The 22,500-nt window shown below is 44.0% G+C and overlaps 2 protein-coding genes across 2 annotated transcripts in view; one reads left to right on the top strand and one right to left on the bottom strand.

The window, feature by feature from the left end:
• Nucleotides 1–21: 21 nt before the first annotated feature.
• On the top strand, nt 22–17,897 carry LOC130552780 (general transcription factor 3C polypeptide 1). The gene is given in 38 exon segments (XM_057331346.1): nt 22–359; nt 842–1,045; nt 1,124–1,300; nt 3,556–3,699; nt 3,791–3,887; nt 3,968–4,091; nt 4,178–4,354; nt 4,437–4,552; nt 4,634–4,862; nt 6,394–6,566; nt 6,638–6,738; nt 6,850–7,003; nt 7,108–7,211; nt 7,337–7,485; nt 7,745–8,050; nt 8,300–8,445; nt 8,518–8,548; nt 11,376–11,439; nt 11,549–11,645; nt 11,722–11,902; nt 12,028–12,127; nt 12,211–12,346; nt 12,428–12,515; nt 12,587–12,751; nt 13,718–13,866; nt 13,978–14,120; nt 14,399–14,480; nt 14,571–14,683; nt 14,781–14,840; nt 14,945–15,038; nt 15,174–15,346; nt 15,444–15,788; nt 15,928–16,154; nt 16,247–16,527; nt 16,711–17,029; nt 17,107–17,140; nt 17,307–17,511; nt 17,588–17,897. Coding segments are annotated over 38 exon segments (5,946 nt in total). The 5' UTR covers nt 22–132; the 3' UTR covers nt 17,819–17,897.
• A 1,582-nt stretch (nt 17,898–19,479) lies between these two features.
• The window catches only part of LOC130552779 (cytochrome P450 3A30), an 8,224-nt gene continuing 5,203 nt past the window's right edge, over nt 19,480–22,500 (bottom strand). The window contains exons 10-13 of the mRNA XM_057331345.1: nt 21,167–21,327; nt 20,448–20,674; nt 20,200–20,362; nt 19,480–20,111 (exon numbers count right to left, since the gene is read on the bottom strand). Of these exons, the coding sequence (XP_057187328.1) occupies nt 20,004–20,111; nt 20,200–20,362; nt 20,448–20,674; nt 21,167–21,327 (659 nt within the window). The 3' untranslated portion in view covers nt 19,480–20,003. The remainder of the gene's footprint in view (nt 20,112–20,199; nt 20,363–20,447; nt 20,675–21,166; nt 21,328–22,500) is intronic.

Here is a 22,500-nt window from a genome sequence, read left to right as displayed (position 1 = left end):
GTCCAGCGGGTGTCAGTCTCGTGCGTCAGTGTCGTGACGTGCGCGTGACAGAAGAAGCGCTGAGTACGGAAGCGACACATGTTGTCGAGATCGCGCTCGCGTCGGTCCGTTTGAGTTCGAGTGAACGTGAAGATGACGATGGACCCGCTCGAGGCTCTTCTGGATGAAGTCGCTCTGGAGGGTTTGGACGGCATCAGTCTTCAGACACTCTGGATGAGGCTTCAGACGCGACAGCCTGAATTCGGTTTGAATCTGGATTCGGCCACACAGAACTTCATCTGGAGCTGCTTGAGCCGAACACCTGAGATCCGATTCTGGCTGTTACCCGAACCCCGGAAACACGTCACAGTATACGACCGGTGCGTTCAGCTCGAGCTAAAACCATCAAAACATTCCCTCTTGTTATCTGAAAGAGAACTGAACATCTATAGAGAAAGTGAAGTCACACCATACATTTATAGACTACAAATGCCCGTAGTACTGTAAACTTGACCATTTACCAGAGTAAACTGTAGTGTAATGGCTGTACTGCAGTAGGGTTAGCTGAAGTAAATGGATCAACTGTAGGAAATATGGACAGTAATAAGGTTGTGAAATCCTCTACTGTAAGAGTGCACACAGCGAGTGTTTGTGTCACGTGCTGTTTCAGGTTGACTGATCAGTTCTGACTTCTATCAAAAAACACCTTCGCTCTGTACACTGTGGTGGGCGATATGAGAGCAGTTTTCTTTTATTGCACTTATGCTTTTTGTTGTTCCAGTTGCTTCCATTGTTTCCCTCATCTGTAAGTGGCTTTGGATAAAAGCGTCTGCTAAATGACTCCATGTAAATGTAAATGTAGGTTCGTGGAGGTGGACCGGAACACAGGCATTCACGAGATGCGTGAGCCCGAGGCGGAGGATCCGTATCCCATCAGCGTGGTGACCGATGACCCGAGCGGCGTTCAGGGTTCATGTGTGTTCTACAGAGAACGCGTGGACGTCACGGATGAGGTCAGAACGTCTGATCTCAGAACGCTGGTGACGCTGGAACAGGCTCAGAATCAGTGAGACACGCTCATCACATGATGACGTTCGGACGCACGGATCGATTGATTGACAGGTGTCTCTCTGCTTGTGTTCAGGTGGGCTGAGAAGCTGGTGATGGTGGCGTCACAGGAAGTGCGCTCCAGAGCTCTGATTGGAACGGAGGGAAACTCCGAGCTGAAGCTGAGCGACCCGACCTACTGCATCCTGGAGAGATTGGCTCGAGCGCGCTGGCAGGGTGAACTCCAGCGAGAAATGCACACGCGAATATTCAGGTGCTGAAACTACAGACATCGCTACAGCACGAAAACCAGAGGTCACGCGTGACAGCCACACTCGCCTGCTCCCACACTATCTAGTAGGCGAAAATGAGTACGAGTCATGAGTAACGTTAGTATGTCCCAAACCTCAGTGTGCAAAAAACAGTAGGCGAGAAATACCCGGATGGTCTACTACTACTTCCGCCGAGATTCGCGAGGGTGGATCGGATAGACACTTCTCTATCCCATGATGCCACGGGAGCTGAGCAACGGTCACATTTCAAAAGTAAATCAAATAAATATAGCGGAAAACTTTAAGGCGGACGTCCGTTTTTAATGTAAGTGCCAATAAATGAAATTCTCCTGACTAAATGATGTTTTTATCAGCGCTCACGTGTAGGTTGTTGTTAATACGTCATAGGTCAAAGAGCATACGGGTCACATGACCATAAAACATGGCGGACGCAGTCTGTCCCAACTGTATTCATACTACGGTGTTTCCCACAGGATTTTGACACACTTGTGGTGCTGGTGACGTCACAAACTAATTAGCATATCACGTCGTGTTAGTGTTAGCACATGATGTCTGTTTTTCTTCTACTCTCTGATCTCGTCACATCATACTGTATTTTACGACTGGATGCCACCAGCAGTCACTTTAACCGCTGCTCAAATCCTGATTTATAAACGCAACATCATACGACAAGATCACAATACAGCGGCTATATGCTGTTTGCCCTTTCTCCACAATGTGTTACTCTATTACGAACGCTTCTTTGATGTTAAATGCAAGTGACCGTTAAATACGAGAGGCCGAGGGCTCACACACACACGAGCTCATTGGAAGAGCGTGCATGCAAACACGGAAGAGGAGGACGCGCACGCGCCACTCACACCAAACAAGTCAGGAAGGCAGTGGTGTAAAGAGTACCTGAAAACCATACTTGAGTACAAGTACAGATACCTTGCAGTGAAAATAACTCCATTACAAGTTACAAGTCACCAATTCCAAAACGACTTGAGTAAAAGTCTTCGAGTATCTGATTTGAACAGTACTTGAGTATTTTACTCATACTGAATGTAGGCTCAAAGCAGCACTAGTCCTCAACACTTAAGAGACACGTCAGTGAAAAACAAGAATCAGTTGATTCGTGAGGAGAGAAATCGCATTTATTTTCTTAAATCATAATAAGACTGAACACCTCAAAATTGCAACAAATCATGGTCGACACCATAACCTACATCTATTACAAACACCCACGTCTCATTTAAGCTCAAGTGCTCATAATAAACCAAACTCCTTCAAAAGGTCTCTTCAATATAACAGATACATCAAATAATGTTAAGTCAAATTAAAAGTCAAAGCCTTTTTGCACTGGACATGCTGGTTTGGCCTCATCGCCAGCTGCAGTCATGTCCTCATTTCACATAAACCACCAGCGATTGACATTGATAACCCTATCCAAACCCTAATTGATAATGCACTCGTATTCACATAAAGAAGCCATGTTGACAAGTTTTAGTAAGTAAGAGCAAAACCCACAAGATATAGTACCTTCAATGCCCTATAAATGGCAATATTAATTCTTCTGTATTAAAAATAAACTGCTGCAAAAAAAGATAGGTGCCATGCAAAATGTAATGTGTAACTGCATTAGACATTACAAATGTAGTGGAGTAAAGAGTACATATACTTGTTCAAAAAAATAGTCAAGTAGAGAGTAAAAGTTGCTAATATCTTTAATACTCAGTACAACTACAAAGTAGCCAAAAAGATACTTAAGTACAGTAACTAATTACATTTACTCCAATACTTTACACCACTGCAGGAAGGAGAGAAGACGCGCAGTTTATCCACGAGTTAATCGATCACAGATGCAGTCATTATCCCGGATGGATAAAAAAATGACAAAATGTGAGGCCAAATACACTTGGGCGGCCATTAATGTCCCTGGGCGGACCGCCCAAGTAAATGCGTTGTATGGGAAACGCTGAACGTAGGGTTTTAATGGCCGACAGGTAGCTACTTCTTCAGATTCAGTACGTACTGTCACAGTATGCCATTTCAGATGCAGCCTAAGTCTCGTTTTCTTTATACATTCCACACGAAACACAAGCTGGCACTGCACAGTGTATACTGTCCAGTGCACACATGGATGCTAAAGGAGCGGACAGTCATGTTCTGCAGCTTCACAGTTTTAATTTAAACGCATTTTACGCATGTGCTGTAGTGATGATGTAATGATGTGCGGTGTGCTGTGATTGGGCAGAATGGATGCGGGTAAGATGCATTATCTGAGGAGGACGCTGGACAGAAACCATCTGATCACCATACAGTCACACGTGGCTCGTCTGCCGTCTGGAGCTCAACAACATTCGCTGCTGCTGCTGCTGCCACGCTTCCACGTGGACAGGTGTGTACAGACCCAAACATTCATCATCATCACCACGTATGATTGACAGTCATCTGAAGTCTGTGTGTGTGTGTGTGTGTGTGTGCGTCAGGAGGAGTAAATATGACATTCTGATGGAGTCCGTGTCCAACATCCTCTCTGAAGTGCCCAATAAGATGATGATCATGGTGAAACTCAGACAACAGCTGGTGAGGAGCGCTCGTCAATCCACATGTGTGTGCGTGCTGCTCAATCATTCACACGTTTGATGATGTTGTGTGTTGCGTAGCGTGTCAGCGAGCGCACCTTCAAGCGTGTGTATCAGTACATGTTAGCCGCTAAGATGGTGAGCCTGTTGAGGATTCCTCTGAAGGAGCTGGACCCTGCCGGAGGACCCTTCAAAACCATACGAGGTCTGTCAGTCACACATCTGACATCACCGTCACGCCGTCATTGGCTCACTCTCACAATTCTCTCTCTCTCTGTGATTGGTCGTCAGGCACGGAGGTGTACGTTCGCTGTCTGAAGCTTCTGAAGGCGTACGGACAGAAGGACGTGGAGGAGGACGAGGACGATGAGAACAACGAGGAAGACGGCGACGGGCCCGTGAGGAGGAACGTTCTGGCGGTGCCTCGCGTCATCGAGCGTGACATGCTCTCTCAAGCCTACGACATCGGTCAGACATTCACACCATCACATGTCTCTTTCTTTAAGCCTTTATCTGGGTTTTGATGGCCTGCTGCCATTGGCTGTTGCAGTGGTGTCGAGCGGCTCCAAAGGGATCTCGCAGTCCGTCCTGAGAGGACAACTCAACATCGGACGACTGGAGGGACGGATGGTCTGCAGATCACTGGAGCGAAACGACATGATCAAAGTATAACATTCGGCTCACTCTCAGATAGAAATGTGAAGTGTCCGGCGTGAAGTGTCTCACGTGTGTGTGTGCGTGTCGCAGGGCTTCATGGAGGACGTGGGACGTCAGAGGACCACCAAATACATCAGCAAACACTTCGTGGAGGAGAGTAAACTCAACCTGCAGTTCACTAAAGAGCTTCAGCGCAGTCAGGACCTGAGGGGGTCAGATCCACCCGCCCCGGGCGCTTCAGGAGGACACAAACCGCAGACCACAACGCAGCTCAAACAGTCCAAACTCAGCTTTCAAAAGCGTGACACACCCATCAAAAGTGAGTGACGAGCACCACAGCCAATCACAGCTCAGCACTGAGAGATCAATGCTGTCTAGAGATCTAACCATTTCACAAATTAGATATGAACAACTGCCCTTTAATTATTTCTAAGAGAAAGCATCCACCTCGCGGCATTATATATTAAATGAACGCACCATTGTGATGCAGAAATGACCACGCAATATATGGTCCAAACCAGCCTTCTTCCACCCGTAACGGATACATTGCCATGTCCCCTCGGCCTATTGGCTCAAACGCATAAGCAATAGGACTGATCATGTGCTCATCAGCTCGTCGTCTTCCATTTCAAAACAAGTGCGTATTCCAAAAGTAAGGAAATGCTTGTTTTTCCTCACTGCTCAGTTGCTCGGATAATATTGCAATGTAGCGAACCAACCCGGTGATGTCACATGCCGTGGCGCCCTTGCTCCAAAAGGCATAACAAAACATCACGATTTGTCTTAAACGGATACATGTATGGAATCTGTTATATGTTTTTTATTTAAGTGAAAGTAAGTTTACTCCGTAATGTACATTTGATTGAATGGTTCATTTCCGCTTTAAAACCCGTAACGCACAGGTAGCTCCAGACAGTTTGATTACATTTGAAATGAACTGACAACATAACCATCACTTTCACCTGTTTGGTCTAAAGTGACACTAAACATGAATAACAGCTTTACTAGACAATTGACCATGGTATAAGCGGGATAATCCGCTCGCGTCGGGTGGTTCTTGGCCTTTAAAACCCTTTAATGCACGGCTAGCTGTGGATTATCCCTTACATGATGCACGTAGGGCTGTGCAATTAATCGAAAATAATTGTAATCGTCAATTTTGGCCTTCAACAATTACAAAAACATAATAATCGACGTAAAACGATTATTGTGCTGCATTCCATTTGGCAAGGATCATCTTTTTTCTTGTGGTATAAATCCACAGCGCACCCCTTTCCTTACAGTGGTTCAGCTGTGCTATTTCTTTACATTTATTTTTCAGTTGAATTCACAGTTTAAAAGCGACATTTTTTTATTTTTCTATGTTGTTTTAAAACTTAGTGAGTAATCATGTTAAATAATCGGGATCTCAATATTGGCCAAAATAATCGTGTTATAAAAAAATATATATATTTTTGTTGTCATAATCGAGCAGCCCTAGCTGCACGTTTCTTTGTAAAGCAATATATTTTATGTCAAATAACTAAATTGCATTTTTAAAACAAATTCCAAATCAAATAGTACGTGACTAATGCAAGTCTCTTTAATATACACAAACTGAGACTGTGCTGTTCCTGACTGTCCACGTTACCAAGTTTGCAGTAAACACAGCGGCCCCTGCATGTATCGCCATTCATTTAACATCCCAACCTTCTCAATCCTCACATATTATAATCCATTTTCAACCGGCACACTAACGATGTCCGTTCTGTGATCATCTGGTTTTTGATTGGCTGATGGTCAGTGAACGATTGCCCCGCCCCGTTTCTTGAAATCACTCACGTTTGTTTTCTGTTGTTTGTGTTATTTAGAGAAGTCTCTCCGTTCACCTCAAGCGCGCACAGGCAAATCCTCACAGAAGAGCGAAACTGAACGGCACGGAGATGATGTCCCCACTGACCACACCCCCATCCCGACTGTCAGCCAATCACGCTCTGCTGAGGACACACCTCTGGTGGTGGAGGAGGTGCTGGCGGTCAGTGAGGTCAGTGTCTGCAGGTGTTGTGTGCTTTTATTTGTTTGTTGTGTAGTAACGGCCTGTGTTCGTGCCGTCAGGTGAAGAAGGTGGAAGTTCATGAGACGTACAGACTGCTGAAACGCAAGAACATGATCATTGAAGCTGTGAGATGCAGCAAGATCATCGAGGGCTTCTACTCGTGAGATTCTCTCCTCAACACACACACGCACGCACACACACACACACACACACACACACACACACACACACACACACACGCACGTTAACATGTGTTGTGTCTGTGTGTCAGTCTGCAGAGGTTACTGACGGAGGAAGAGAGGAAGGATGGTGTGAATACTAAAGTGTGTAAGAAGAGTGTGATGAGACTCATCCGCGCGCTCTCTCGAGAGGGTTTACTCAAACTCTACAGGACTATCGTCATACAGGACGGAATACACAAGAAGGTACACGCACGCGCACACACACACGCGCACACACACACACACACACACACACACACACATATTACACACCACACACGACTGACGTGTGTCTCTGACTGTTTCAGGTTGAGTTTGTCGTTCATCCGTCTGTGACACCTGATGATCCGCTGGTTAAGAGCGCCATCGATCAAATCCGCATGCGTATGTCCAGTTCTGTCTCTGCAGCCCGGTGAGAACAACAGCCGTATCACGCACATGATTAATCTGATCCGCGACTTAACCGTTGTTGTCTGGAAGCTTTGTGTAAACATTGGTGATTGGTCGTGGTGTAAGTGAGTGTTGTGTGTTGATCAGTGTTGTGTCACAAGCTGAAAAGAAGAAGTCTAGTCCACAAGCGAGAAAAGAGAATAAAACAGCAGCGTCTTCACGGCCGAGCAACGCGCCCAAGAAAGTGAACGAGAAGATGGGCGTCAAAACCCTGAAATCCTTCAAACCTGTTACTGGTAAAACTCCCTCACACACATCAAGACACTGCTGAAAGAAAATACTGTCGTCATTTATTCTCCTTCATGTGTACGTGAGTCTTTCTTCCGTGGAACACAACAGAAGATATTTTGAGAAAGGTTTTGTGTTCATAAAATGGAGGTCAATGGAGTTCAGTGCTGTTTGATGATCAGCATTCTTCAAAATATCTTCTGTAGTGTTCTGCAGGAGAAAGGTTTGAAATGACGCGAGGATGTATCTTATCTGTTTTTGTGACAGTGCCTGGACATGGACGCACGATGGGATTTCAGCCCAAGATGCCTCGTTTACGTATTGTTCACGCTTTCCTGTGGTACATGATTTACGGACATCCACTCAGACGCTCCAGCCCGACTGATCCTCCAGCCGACAACCGATCTGACCCAACTAAACCTGCACATGACACTCAGCCCAGCCCGAGTGATGCTCCGCCCGACAACCAGAACAGCCCCACTGACCCTGAAGCTGGCCCTCAGTCCAGTCTGACTAATGCTCCGCCCACTGATGAGCAGATGGAGGTCGAATCGGACAAGCACCAGTTTAAGGGTGAGCTTCACTGTAAGTGTGTGTTAAATGTGGAGCTTCCAGCTCTCATGGAGCTCATTACAGCTAGCTGTGTGTAGTGCTGCTGCGGCAGTTAGGAACAAATACAAGATTCCTTTCCTAGTGTGCTGTCGTCATGTCACGTCATGCGTGTTGAGGTGATCGATTACAGGTCAATGTGTGGCTCCAGTGTATGTGAAGGGTGTGTAAATGTGTGTGTGTGCGTGTATGCACATCTCTCTCTGTGTGCAGTGTATGTGAATGAGAATAACTGGAAGAGGTTTATCCCCCCCATCCCGCTACACAAGGACTTTGGTTATGGATGGGCTCTGGTCTCTGATCTTCTCATATCACTGCCACTCAGTATCTTCATGCAGATCTTTCAAATCAACTACAAGGTACACACTCACACGAATAAATATTTACCTCAAGCTATTTACACAAACTGTAATGTTGTTATTGTGTTGTAGGTTGAAGGTTTAGAGCAGTAATGTTGTGACTGTGATTGTGTTGTATATGTGTTGTGACTGTGTTTGTGTTGTGGCTGTGTTGTGTTGTGTTGTGACTGTGATTGTGTTTGTGTTGTGTTGTGTTGTGTTGTGTTGTGTTGTGGTTGGATGTGTTGTATTTTGGTTTGAGGTAATGTTGTTGGGATGTTGTGTTGTGTAGTGTAGTACTGTGATGTGATTGTTGATGTTGTGTATGTGTATGTGTGTTGTATGTTGTGTTGTGTTGTGTATTTGTGTGTTAGTGTTGTGGTGTATATTGTGTATGGGGATGGGTTTTATTTTGTGTTGTTGTGTTTGGTTGTTTGTGTTGTTGGTTGTGTTTGTGATTTGTGTAGTGTTGTTGGATTTGTGTGTGTGTGGGTTGTGTTGTGTTTGTGTTATTGTGTATGTTGTTGGTGTTGGTTGTTGGGTTGTGTTGGGATTTGTGTGTGTTGGTGTGATGTGTTGTGTTTTGTGATGTGTTGGTGTGGTATTATGTGTTGTGTTGTGTTGGGTGTGTGTTGCTGTTGTGTTGTGTTGTGTTGTGTTGGGATGTGTTGTGATGTGATGTGTGTGTTGTGTTGTGTTGGGTGATGTGTTGTGATGGTGGATGTGTTGTGATGTGATGTGATGTGATGTGTTGTGTTGTGATGTGTGTGATGTGTGTGTGGAGTGTTGGTGTGTGTGTGATGTGATGTTGAGTGTGTGTGTGGTTTTGTGGGTTGTGTTGTGTGTGATGTGTGTGTGTTGTGAGTGTTGTGTGTGATGTGAATGTGGTGTGTGTGTGGGGATGAGTGAGTTGTGTGTGATGTTGGGTATGTGTGTGTTGGATTGATGTTTGTGAGTGTGTGTGTTGGGTGTGGGATTGTGTGTGTTGGATGTGTTGGGTTGTGATGATGCTTTGGGTTGTGTGTTGTGAGTGTTTGGTGATGTAGTTTGGGTTGTGTTGTGTGTGTATTGTGAGTATGGGTTGGATGTGTTGTGATGTGTGTTGTTGGTGTTTGGTTGTGTTTGTGAGTGTTGTGTTGGAGGTTGGTTTGATGTGGGTGACTGTGGTTTGTGAGTGGTTGTGAGGTTTTGTGTTATGTGTGGAGGTGTTGATGATGGTATTGGATGTTGTGTGTAGTGACTTTTTGTTAGGGATGTAACGATTCACTCAGCTCACGATGCGATGCGAGTCACGATTTGATCTCACGATGCGATTTTACTCACGATTTATTTTTAAAAATGAGTTGAAACAAATTAGAAATGAACAACTTCCCTTGCATTATTTCTTAAATGCTTCACGTTTCTTTGTATAATAAAATAATGTTTTATTTCAAATAACAAAACTAAACTGCAATTTTATAACAAATTAATAATAGAAAAAGTCTCTTTAATATAAACAAACTATACTTCTGTGCTTTTCTTGGATTTTTTGCATTTAAGAAATATCAGCATGTCCACGTTTAGATTTGCAGTGAAAATAGCGGCCCCTGCTGTTCAAAAAATGTATTGCGATTCAGTTCACACCTCAACCGATTTGAATCGTCACTCATTATAACCGATTTTCAACCGGCTCACGGTGAATCGTTACATCCCTAAAAAGAAGCAATATACCAGGAGAGTGTTTCTATAGCACAAGTATAAATGTATTAAAAACATGTTCAGTGTAACTACATGTACTTGGTATGATTTAGGGTTTGGTTCAGGGCTGAAAAATACAATTACACTGCACATGTGGAACAAGAGTGTCAAATAAGCTACTGCAAAAACCGCTGTTGATGATTNTTTGTGTTGTGTACATTTGGGTGTTCGGTTTTAGTGGGAGGTTCTGCAATTTGCTCTTGTCTACAGTATCATAGTGCAGTACTTTTGTAACAGTCTGTGGTGCCCAAAGGTGAAACACTGTATCACAGGGTTGTGTTTAGCGTTTCAGATTTGTGTGTTTAACAGGTGTCAGGAGTCATGTGCTTTTTAAATATTAGAGACCCAAACATGATTTTTGTGTCTTTGTGGCTAGTAACATTAGTAATTATGGCTGCACTATATATCAAAATTATTGTAAAATTGCAAATGTGCATATCGCAGTGGTTTGTAGGGATGTAACGATTCACTCAGCTCACGATGCGATGCGAGTCACGATTTGATCTCACGATGCGATTTATTCACGATTTACTAGATTTATTTTTACAAAATGAGTTGAAACAAATTAGAAATGAACAACTTCCCTTGCATTATTTCTTAAATGCTTCACGTTTCTTTGTATAATAAAATAATGTTTTATTTCAAATAACAAAACTAAACTGCAATTTTATAACAAATTAATAATAGAAAAAGTCTCTTTAATATAAACAAACTAATACTGTCTTAGCTTTTCTTGGATTTTTTGCATTTAAGAAATATCAGCATGTCCACGTTTAGATTTGCAGTGAAAATAGCGGCCCCTGCTGTTCAAAAAATGTATTGCGATTCAGTTCACACCTCAACCGATTTGAATCGTCACTCATTATAACCGATTTTCAACCGGCTCACGGTGAATCGTTACATCCCTATGTTAGGTCATGAACGGAGAAGACGCAGGGAGACTTTTTTTATCCAAAGGTTATCCAAAATAGGTTTATCCAAAATGACGCTATTGCTCTCTGAAGGAAAAAATTCTGTAAACACCGCACAACTGGTTTGTTCGCGCCTGTGTGTGTATGAGAGCACGCGATGAGAGGGTCTTATTGAATGACAGATGCACGCTTTGCAGAATCAGATCCATAAATTGATTGCAGTGTTGTTATATCATGTTGTGATAATTGTTGATGATGTGTGGCGGCTGAAGGGTCTGGACAAGTTAGTTGATGGAGTCCGAGTGGAGCAGCATATCTCATCAACATTTCTCACCTGCGAGACGTAAAAGCAACTGCTACACAAGAGGTGATCAGCGCACACACACAGGAACACACACACACACACACACACACACACACACACACACACACACACACACACAACGCTAATCGTGATGATGTGATTGGTCACACAGAAAGTACATCTTCAGTTTTCATGAGAGTCTTCAGAGGTTGTGTTTTATGGGTCTGCTGCAGTTTGGACCCATTGAGAAGTTCATGGACAAAGATCAGGTGTGAACCACACACACACACACACACACGGTTGTGTTACACTGATGGTGATGTCATTCACACGCGTGTGTTTCAGGTGTTTGTGTTTCTGAAGACGAAGGCCACGATCGTGGACACGACGGTGTGTGATCCTCATTATAATATGGCCATTGAGACGATTCGTCCGTTTGAGAGGAGACATTATGTGTTTAAGACGCCTCACGATGTGGAGAAGTACTGGTTCGACCTGCTGTGTGTGTGTCTCAACACACCTCTGGGTAAAACAATCACCCTCTGTCTGTCTGTTTCCAGAGGTTTTGTCTTAATCAGCCGGGATTTTTCAATGTTGCGGCGTTGTGTCAGACTGAACACTGGCTCTATGTGTGTGTGTGTGTGTTTTCAGGGGTAACACGTGGGCGCTCTCATGAGCGTTCGGGTGAGGCCGAGGAGTCTGATGTTGTCATGGGAATAGAACGCTGCCCCAGATTCCTGCAGTCCATACAGTGAGGCGTCCGCTGCTTCTGATTGGTTCAGACTGGAGGTGCTGTCATTTGATTGGCTGATGTGTTGTTGTTGTGTTGTTTAGGGGCACTTGTACTTTAGTGGATGATGGTGTTACCCCCGGCAACGGGCAGGGCGCTGGAGGACTGGACTCCATCTTGTTCAGTCACCTGAAACGCAACTGGACCTGGACGAGCCACCTGGTGAAAACACTCGCACAGGTGACAACACACACACACTCACACACATGTCATTAGAGGTGTACTGTGATGTGTTAATGTGAGCTGAGGTTGTGTTATCAGAACACTGATGTTAAAGATCGTCAAACCGTCCGGCTGAGAAACCTGCTGTCCAAACACCCCCCGCCCAAACCTGCTACACAAACACACGGTAACAGCAATTACACACAACAATCATCAGCTCATCCCTCAGAATCATGCTCACTGTGTATGTGTGTGTAGTGATGCAGACTGATGGGATGGTGCCGGCCCCTGCTGTCGTGGAGGAGGAGGTGCGTGTGAGCCGGCAGCCGGCCAGCAGGAATGAGGAGGTGCGTGGAGGACGAAAACTCAAACGCAAGAGACCCAAGAAAGACATCAGCAAACCCACCCGCAAGAAGAAGAAGGGTAACACACAACAACATATGAGCTACACAACATGTTCTTTATGTCTTCACTATTGAACTCCACCGTGTGTGTTTATATCGCAGTGGGGACCTAAACCTGAATACACACCAACACATGGGGACTCGTGTCACTGTGGGGACCAAAATTGAGGTCCTCATGGGCACAAAAGCTTATAAATTGTACAGAACAATATTTTTTTAAATCTAAAAATGCAAAAAGTGTTCTATGATCTTTAGGTTTAGGGGTTGGGTTAGGGATAGGGGATAGAATATACATTTTGTACAGTATAAAAACATTACGCCTATGGACTGTCCCCACGGGGATAATAAACCAGACATGTGTGTGTGTTCATGTTTGTATATCCCGGTGGGGACCTAAACCTGAATACACACCAACACATGGGGACTCGTGTCAACGCGGGGACCAAAATTGAGCTCCTCATGGGCACAAAACTTCGTACTAGGCATGGGCCGAATACTGGTCAGCTTTTAAGCCACGGTTTCTGTTCTACCGTTCCAAAGGTATGAGCGGTTTTGACAGGAATCCATCAGGTTCTGTGCTATATTTTGTTTATGCTTGATTAATTGTTTGCTCATCTGCATTTAATTTATTTATGTATATGTATGGATGAATGCATGTAAGTTTAATTACTGGAAATGCTTTTAAAAGAAGACTAGAAAGGGGTGCCATTTTTCAAAATGTTTGTGAAGCACTAATTTAACCTTACTACTGTTCCAAAGATTTTGTGTTGCTTAAAAATCAAATCTGTTGTGTTCAATGTTTTTTACTCACACATTTAAAACAACACATTTTAAAGCTGCAACCCCAATACCTCCACACCGCGAAACCGTGATAGTTTGGCTTAAGGTTACCATACCGTCAAAATCTTATACCGACCCATGCCTACTTTTTACAGAACAATATATTTATTAAATCATTTAAAAAATGTGTGTGTGTGTGTATCAGGGGCTCGTGCGAGGAAACAGTATCACGCTCAGGACGAGACGGATCGCAGAGCTTTACTGCACATGACTAAACAAAGAGTCACATGGACACATGAAGAGGACAGTCTACTCATGTTGTGTAGAGTTACCAGCCACTTCCTCAACCGCAAGGTACAAACACACACGCACGCACGCACGCACGCACGCACGCACACACACACACACAAACAAACAAACACCATTTGCCTGCACCTTTATGTGTGTGTGTGTTTGTGTGTGTAGTTGAAGAAGCCGTTTGTTCCGTGGACGGTGCTTCGCGATGTTCTTCATGCTGAGTTTGAGTTATCCTGTGATAAAACATCTCTGTCTGTCAGTCGACGCTCACGATACATCATGAAAAACCCCCAGACTACACTCAACTACAGGTACACACACGCTCTCTCAACTACAGGTACACACACACACACACACACACACACACTAAACTACATGTACACACACACGCGCGCACTAAACTACAGGTACACACACATACACACACACACTAAACTACATGTACACACACACTCTCTCTCACACACACACGCGCACTCAACTACAGGTACACACACATACACACACACACTAAACTACATGTACACACACACACGCGCACTCAACTACAGGTACACACACATAATTGAACTGATTGTGTGTGTTACAGGATTTGTTTGGCTGAACTGTATCAGGATAAAGAGTTGCTGGCCAAATTCATGAACAGAACCGAAGATTACAACAATCCACAGGTACAACACACAATACTGTGTGTGTGTGTGTGTGTGTGGGGGGGTCAGGACTGTTTATGGATGTGTTCTACAGATGTGTGTGTGTTACAGGTGTGTGCAGCGGAGTATAAAGAGTTTGTGAGTGCGCTGAGGTCAAAGTTCAGCTCCAGTTACGGCTCTAATGATGTCATCATACCAGATACCAGAGAGGAACTCTTCAACAAGTAATCACACGCACACTTGCACACAAGTACACGTGTAGTTGTGTTTCTTTCAGCCTGAAGATGTTTGTGTTTGTGTTTGTGTTGTTGTTGTCATCAGGTTTAAGGTGTACAGGATTGGAGATGATACACTGGAGCGCTCCAAAGATGTTCTCAACAGGTGTGTGTGTGTGTATGTGTGTGTGTGTGATGATAGTGCGTCTCTCAGCACTCACTCATTCTGTGTTTTCATTTCTCATGTGTGTGTGTGTTTGTGTGTTTCAGGCAGGAAGACATTCATGTTCTAGTGTTGTTTAATTTAATTCAGAGCACTCTGGTTCTGACAAATGCTCAGATGAAGAACTACAGACCCTTCCAGGTACACACACACACACACACACACACACACACACACACACACACACACACACACACACACACGTTTATGGTGTATATTATATTGTGTGATGTGTTGTATAAAACGTGTGTGTGTTGATGTTTTTGTGTGTTTCAGACATTCTGTCTGTACACGCAGTATAAAGAGCAGGTTTTGTCTCAGGCCTTTCAAACGTGTCGGAGGCGGGGTTTAGTAAACCGGCGACGCCCCATGACCTTATATGGCATAAAGAAGTGCCAAGCCCTCCCCTTCCTGCCCATGTCCTATCAGCTCTCACAGCATTACTACAGGTAACACACACACACACACACTCAGAGTTAAGTGACACTGAAGAGAGATGTGAGTGATGTGAAACTCCGCTCATGATGATGACGTGATCATCTGCAGATTCTTCACATGGCGAATCCCCAGCAGCATCTTTAATGAAGCGTATGATCTCATCTCCACCTTACGTGAGAGAGGCGCAAGAGACAGAGACAACCGCTTCTCCTTCCAGAAAGATCCTGAGAAACAAAGAGACGCCAGCCGACAGCAGGAGAGGATTGAGGTGGAGGAGGTGCAGGCAGAAGAAGACACTCAGGACATGCTGCAGATCCTCATGGACGCTCCGGGCGGTGTGAGCGCCTGCTGTCTCACTCTCATGACTCTCGGCCTGCTGTCTGTAGACGTCACCATACCACAACAGATTGTCATCATCAACAGCAGCATGTTCGACAACGACCTGCTCAAGAGGTACAGCACGCGCACACACACACACACACACACACACACACACACACACACACACACACACACACACACACACACACACGCGCACACACACACACACACACCCGGAGTGTGACATGATTGTGTTTGTGTTGTGTTTCAGTCTGAGCAAAGCACTGGAGGAGGAGGAGGAGGATGAAGAGGAGAAGAAGGTCAAACCTCCTCAAGCGTCTCACACCAATTACCTGCTGATGAGAGGATATTACACACCTGCACTCATGCGTTCACAAACACACAACTCCAACACCACCGACAACATCATCATCAACACCTGTAGTGTCCACGTCAAGCTCCGAGAGACCCCCAAACACACACACTTCACACCAGAAGGTACGACACGCTCGCACGCACACACACACACACACACACAGTATTATTGAGACTTGTGTTGTTTTCATTGTGTGCGTGTTTGTGTTCCGCAGCGGCATCTTTCTCAGCGTTTTCTTCATCCACTCCTCAGTGTTTCCCGGTGTCTTTCACTCGTGTGTACGGCTCAACAACACTAGACCTGCAGATGTTCGTGGACAGGTGTGTGAGTGCGTTAGGATACACACCAGAAGACATCCAGACCGTCAGTAACATCAGAGACGCTGTACAGGAGGAGGCGGAGTTTGGCATTGACAGACAGGACCTCTGTATGAGCTTCATACATCTGGAAGAGCCTGAGAACGGCCGAACGAGAGCACTACAGCAATATATACAGGTGAGTGAGAGAGACTGTACTGGATGTATAAAAACAGACTCTGATCTACATTTTCATCACATGATACACTTTCAGTTTTTCAGGTTGTTTAAGTCATGAAAATGCGATTCAGTTGAGAAATAAAAACACCAAACAAAGCATTCTGGATTTGTTGTCATCTGTGTGTATTGTGTGTGTTTGTAGGATCTGGTGGACGGAGAGCAGCTCGTCGAGGTGGGCGCTCTCTCTCACAGGCTGGTGTGTATGAACGCTGCGTCTCATTGGCTGCTGGACAGCAAAGAAGATGATGATGAGCAGACACAACAGGTGTCCCTGAAGAGAGGCCCCGCCCACGAGCCCACCCATGCCACACCCCCAGCCAAGAAGAGGCGGGCCACAGAATCTCATTTCCAGGCAGATCCAGCCTCCACGAGCGCAGCTGTCGATCAAACCGTTGCCAAGGAGAACACGGCAGATGAGAAAGAGGCGGGGCTTGTTGACCCCTCCCACGGCAGAAATGGAGGTGCGTTTGTTTATCCACTGGAGGATTTTGATTTCTCGCTTGTTTCTTGTTGATTTGACGTTGAGTTTGTGTTTCAGATGGAGATGATGAAACTGCGGAGCAGGAGAAAGAGTGAGTCATGTGACATCATCACACTGAATGCTTCATTCTGATTGGTCAACAGCTACATTCAGCACTCAGCACTGTTTTCATCTTGTGTTCCAGTAGATACGGCAGTAATATCCTTGTTTCCATTGGCCGTGATGAGTGTGTAGTGAATATGTGATGTGTGTGTCAGCAGCGGTGATGGTGGTGGCGAGTCGGTGAGGTTCGTCGGTCGTCCGTGGCGTGTGGTTGACGGCTCATTGAACGGTCCGGTGTGTAAGGGAATGTTGGAGTGTCTTCTTCTTCACATCATAAGTAATCCAGGCATCCGCGAGCCGTCTATACTTCAGCATTACAGTCAAGTGCTGCAGCCCGTCGCCATCCTCGATCTCCTGCAGGTAACACAAACCTGACCTGACCTCTCAGACACGCTCTGTTTCATATCTAAATCTGTGTCGTGTCGTGTCGTGTCAGGTTCTGGTTGATCTGGGCTGCGTACGGAAGCGTTACACCGTTCACCAGCACAAAGCATCTCTCTTCTCCAGACCCAGAATGGCGCAGGTCAAAGGTCAGACGGAGGTCAGCATGAGAGACGAAGCCATGGCGTTTTATGAGCCCACGGTGGACTGCACGCTGAGACTGGCTCGAGTTTTTCCACATCAGCCCAACTGGAACAAATGGGTTCAGCTGTGTCTGCGCGTCTGACCGGGAGATACCGGCCTTTCTTTTGGATGTTTTAAAGTGTTCTGCTTGTGTTGTGTAAAATAAAGAGATCATTTCTTCATTCCTCATTTCAGTCTGTAATCTGAAGGAACACGTCTCATGGGAAAGTGTGTAAAGGCACATCAAGATTCTTCATGTAACAAAAGAAAACTATGGAATGACGTTTATTTGTATAACGCTTTTTACAATGTTGCATTGTTTCAAGCAGCTTTACACAGAAGAGGAAAATGAGTGTAAAAAGTACAGAGAGGACCATCCTAATAAAAGCAGTGTTCATAGAATTTGCAGAAGTTGATTGAATATCAGCGGTCTCCAGGTGAGCAAGACAACAGGACAAGAGTGGTGAGCAACCAAAACTCCAATGATGAATAAATGGAGAGAAAACCTCGAGAGAAAGCAGACTCGGTTCTCCTCTGAAGTGTCGCAGTGATCGTTCTACGGCCCTGTGCTAAATCAGTTACTTCCTACCTGTTTGTCATTTCATAATTTCTCCATAAAATCACCCAAGATCAGGGCTAGTCAACTGGCGGCCCGTCCATCATCTTTTCATGGCCCGCCTTAACATTTCAAATAAGTGGAGAGACTTTAAGAACGGTGTGCTTTAATGCACGTCCTCCTGAGACGCCACATCTTTAAAAGCCCAAAATGCTGCTACATTCAATACGAAAGTAATTCCCGCGGCTCATAATGATTTACGTCTTATAAAGCGATTTGATCGGTCAGTCCAAGAAACTTAATGTTATTTACAACGTTATAATCAGCAATGCATTGCATAGCCACAGGCAATCGGTTTGCGCACGCAATAGGTCGTGTACTCAAACGCGTTTTGTGCCCTTGAAAGTAAGCTAACTGTAGGAAGGGTACACCACGTGAACGGTTGTCTCAGATAAGGGATTACTGCATTCATTATGTATAACGGCTATATTTACGAAAAACAGCTGTTCATCTCCCCCAGAACTCGCACTTATCAAAGGCTCTGGGCCCGGTTGCATAAAGCACTTTAAGTGTAATTTTCCCTTAAGTGTGTCCTTAAGTATACCTTAAGTTATTCTCCTATTGTCTTTGGTAAAGGGAAATCACCCCTTAAGTGTCATAGTTAAGGGAAAAACTTAAGGTGCTTTATGCAACCGGGCACTGGCCTATAAGCGCGTGGGGCACATGAATGCGATCGGATTCACACGAAGATGTGATAATAGCGCTCAGTTTCTTGCACAGATCAATTGACTCGCTTTATAAGACGCTTATTTAACGTCACAAGGGACAGGGATTACTTTTGTGTTGAATGTATTTTAAGTTTTTTACTTTATATAATTCAACCAAATATCTTCAGGAATATCTTCTTGAAAAAACAATGCCACACACATCTCGATGTACTGGAGGACTGTGGGTGAGTAAATTAGCAATTTTTGGGTAAAGTCACGCGTTAAGGAATATAAAATACAATTAAATAGACAATATCCCTTTTAATTGAATATCATGAAAAGGCACAAATACTGGATGCAATATTTGTGTGTATGTTTTAATCATGGCCTATAACAGCAACAAAAACAGTATAAAAGGAACAAAACGCAATAAATAGAAGAAATGAGAATATGGTAAAAAACTGGCCCGCATCCTATTTATACTTTTGGAATCTGGCCCTCAAAGAAAAGTAGTTGAAGACCCCTAACGTAGATCATGTAAAGAAAATATAATCTTATTATCAAAGATTGAAATCGGCTTCATACTCTAATTCTTGTGTCATAATTAGATTCTGAGACTAAGCTGAATTACACAGACGGTCACATTTATATATCAAGAGTTCTTTTGCAAAAGCAGGTCACTCAAAAATCATGTTTTTAATTGTGCAATCCACATAATATCAATCAAACTGGAGTTGTGTTTTACATAAATAACAATAAATGTTTTGTTTTTGCAAATAAACTCCGTAGGAAAGAACTGACAGCTGTGAAACACTTGCGACATCAAATGCTTTTGTTTTAATTGATCAACTTTATTCTGCTCTCCACAGACTTGAATATCATAGGTGGAGTTTTCACACGGTGGATGAATCTTAAAACATTGACTTGATGATCTTTTCTTCACTGAAGATTCAATGAGATCCTTTTACTTTAATAGACAAACTTGATTTTCTCCGCACACTCAAGGAGAACTCATCATCACGGCTTCATGAGCTGCTGCTGTTGTTTGAGAGTGAAGTGGATCGAGGGGTGAATTTCAGTTTGATGGGTTTTTTAGGAGCCAGTAGACCACTGACGCCGAGCTCCAGAGGAACCTGATGAGCGAGAGAGAGAGAGAGAGAGAGAGATGTGATGTGTGTGTGGTGTGACATGTGGTGAGCAGGAATCACGTGTTGATCTCACCTGGGTCTCCTCACACACTCTCACATCACATCTCTGTAAGATCTCCACGACGGCCAGTTTCATTGTGACCTGAGCGAAACGCATGCCGATGCAGTTCCTGGGTCCCATACCGAAGGGCATGAACGTGTATGGGTCGATGGACTCTCTGTTATCTCTAGTGAACCTGAACGCACAACAGATTAAAGAGTAAAGCTCACAGAGAGATTACATTACAGTAACAGGAGTTTGTGTGGGGAAGTTTCGGTGACCTTTCTGGTTTGAAGGTGTCGGGATCGCTCCAGTGCTCCGGGTCTCTGTGAAGGACGTATGTTGGGATCATAACAACCATATCTTTAGGAATGATGAGACCGTTGATCTCCACCGTCTTCTTACAGACGCGCTCCAGTCGAGCAGCTGGAGGAAACAGCCGGAGAGATTCATTCAGAGCTGCGTCCAGATAATCCATGTTCATCAAAGTCTCATAATCCAACGATGCCTGAAAAACACTGACTCTTTACTTTACTTTCTCTACTAGTATGCGTCTCTCAAACTAAAACGTGTTTCATGTGCTCAATACTTCAAATGACACTGTAAGTGTATTAGTAGTAAACTTTGAAGACACCACTTGTTTTGAGTTTGTACTGCAACTATACTACAGGTGATCTTGTAGTTGTATGAGTTCAATACTTGTAGCACATTTCTGAGTTGATGAAAGTACACTTGGAATAATACTCTGAGTAAACTACTATCGTTTTAGTTTTTATACCATACTTGTTTTTCTAAAGTGAACTTAAGTATACTACTGTAGAGTTAAGTATGCTAGTATATTTTTAGAAACTAAAAAGTGAGACAATTTAGTCCCAAGTAGTACTGAAACAGTGCTTTTCACACAAAGTATACTTCAGTAAAGTTTAATATACTTTAATGAGGTGATGTTTAAGAACACTTGTTTTCAGGGTATATTGGTGAACTGATCTTGTGTGTTTACCTTATTTGGGAACGTTTCATCAATTTCTTTCTGCAGTTTCTTCAGGGCGTCTGGATTTGTTGACAGATTGTAGAAGAGGAACGTCAGAGTACTGCTGGTCGTCTCATAACCAGCAAAGATGAAGATCATAGACTGAGACAAGATCTCATGATCACTTAAACCTGGACAAGAAAAACACACACGTATCTCAGAATAATGCTAGAGTGATGTCAGAATGACGTCAGAGTGATGCTAGAGTGACGTCAGAGTGATGTCAGAATGATGTCAGATTAAAGTCAGAGTGATGCTAGAGTGATGTACTTGTTGCATCAAAGAGTACAGAACAGTACTCTACTCTCAGCCAGTCTTGTCTCATTGTTCCAAGGTTACCACAGCGAGCAGGATGCAGTTCATGGCCTGACCTGATGGTAGAGCGGAGAATGGGAAGTGGGGACCTGACAAGAGCTGAGATGATAGAGCTGGATAAAGAAGGACGCGGTCTCTTGACATGTCTTCACCACAAAATTTCAAATGCTATTAGATTATTAATGATAATCTTAAACTATAATTTATTTTATTATAAGTTTATTTATTTTATTTAGCCTTGTTGTGCAAGTTCTCTGGAGCTTGTGCAGAGGCAGCAGCTTTTGCCAGAGGGGAACTGGAATCCCCTGGTTGGGCCTGGGTTCTCCTGAGGTTTTTTTTCTCGATTAGAGTTTTGGGTTCCTCGCCACCGTTTGCATACTGTTTTTGCACTATCTGCCTGACCGGGGGGGCTGCTTTAGAATTTTAAAGTTTTACTTAATTAATATTGCATATAGGAATTTATTATCTGTTATATTTGACCTGTGCTTCTCTCTCCTTTATCCTAAATGTGTGCTCTCACTGACGTGTGTGTGTGTGTGCGTACTTGTCTTGTACGTACGTGTGTGTGTGGTGTGTGTGTGTGTGGTGCGTGCGCATCCGTGTGTGTGTGTGTCTCTGTGTCTGTGTGTGTTGGTGCTGTGCGTGTTGTGTGGTGGAGTGTTTTGTGTGTGGGTTGTCTGTCTTCTGTGTTTTCAACCTTTTCTTGTTTTTGCAGGTACAACTTTGATTGTTTTGCTTGTAGTCAATGTGTCTCATGTGCAGCTGCTTTGTAACAATGAAAATTGTAAAAGCGCTATATAAATAAAGTTGAGTTGAGTTTAACGATCCGCCTGGAAACAACACAAAGCCGTCTAATCTCAGTAGTAAGCTGTCGTGTTTACAACGGTTGCTATAAGAATTCATCACGATCGACTAAACGCTTAATTCTTAAAATGGAGTTTAGTTGAAGTCATCATTTTTAACATAGTTAATAACATCGTCAGGGTGAT

Source organism: Triplophysa rosa, linkage group LG4, assembly GCF_024868665.1.
Source record: "Triplophysa rosa linkage group LG4, Trosa_1v2, whole genome shotgun sequence".
NCBI lineage: Eukaryota > Metazoa > Chordata > Actinopteri > Cypriniformes > Nemacheilidae > Triplophysa > Triplophysa rosa.
The sequence above is the reverse complement of the archived record's forward strand: the minus strand, read 5'-3'. Positions and strand labels throughout refer to the sequence as shown.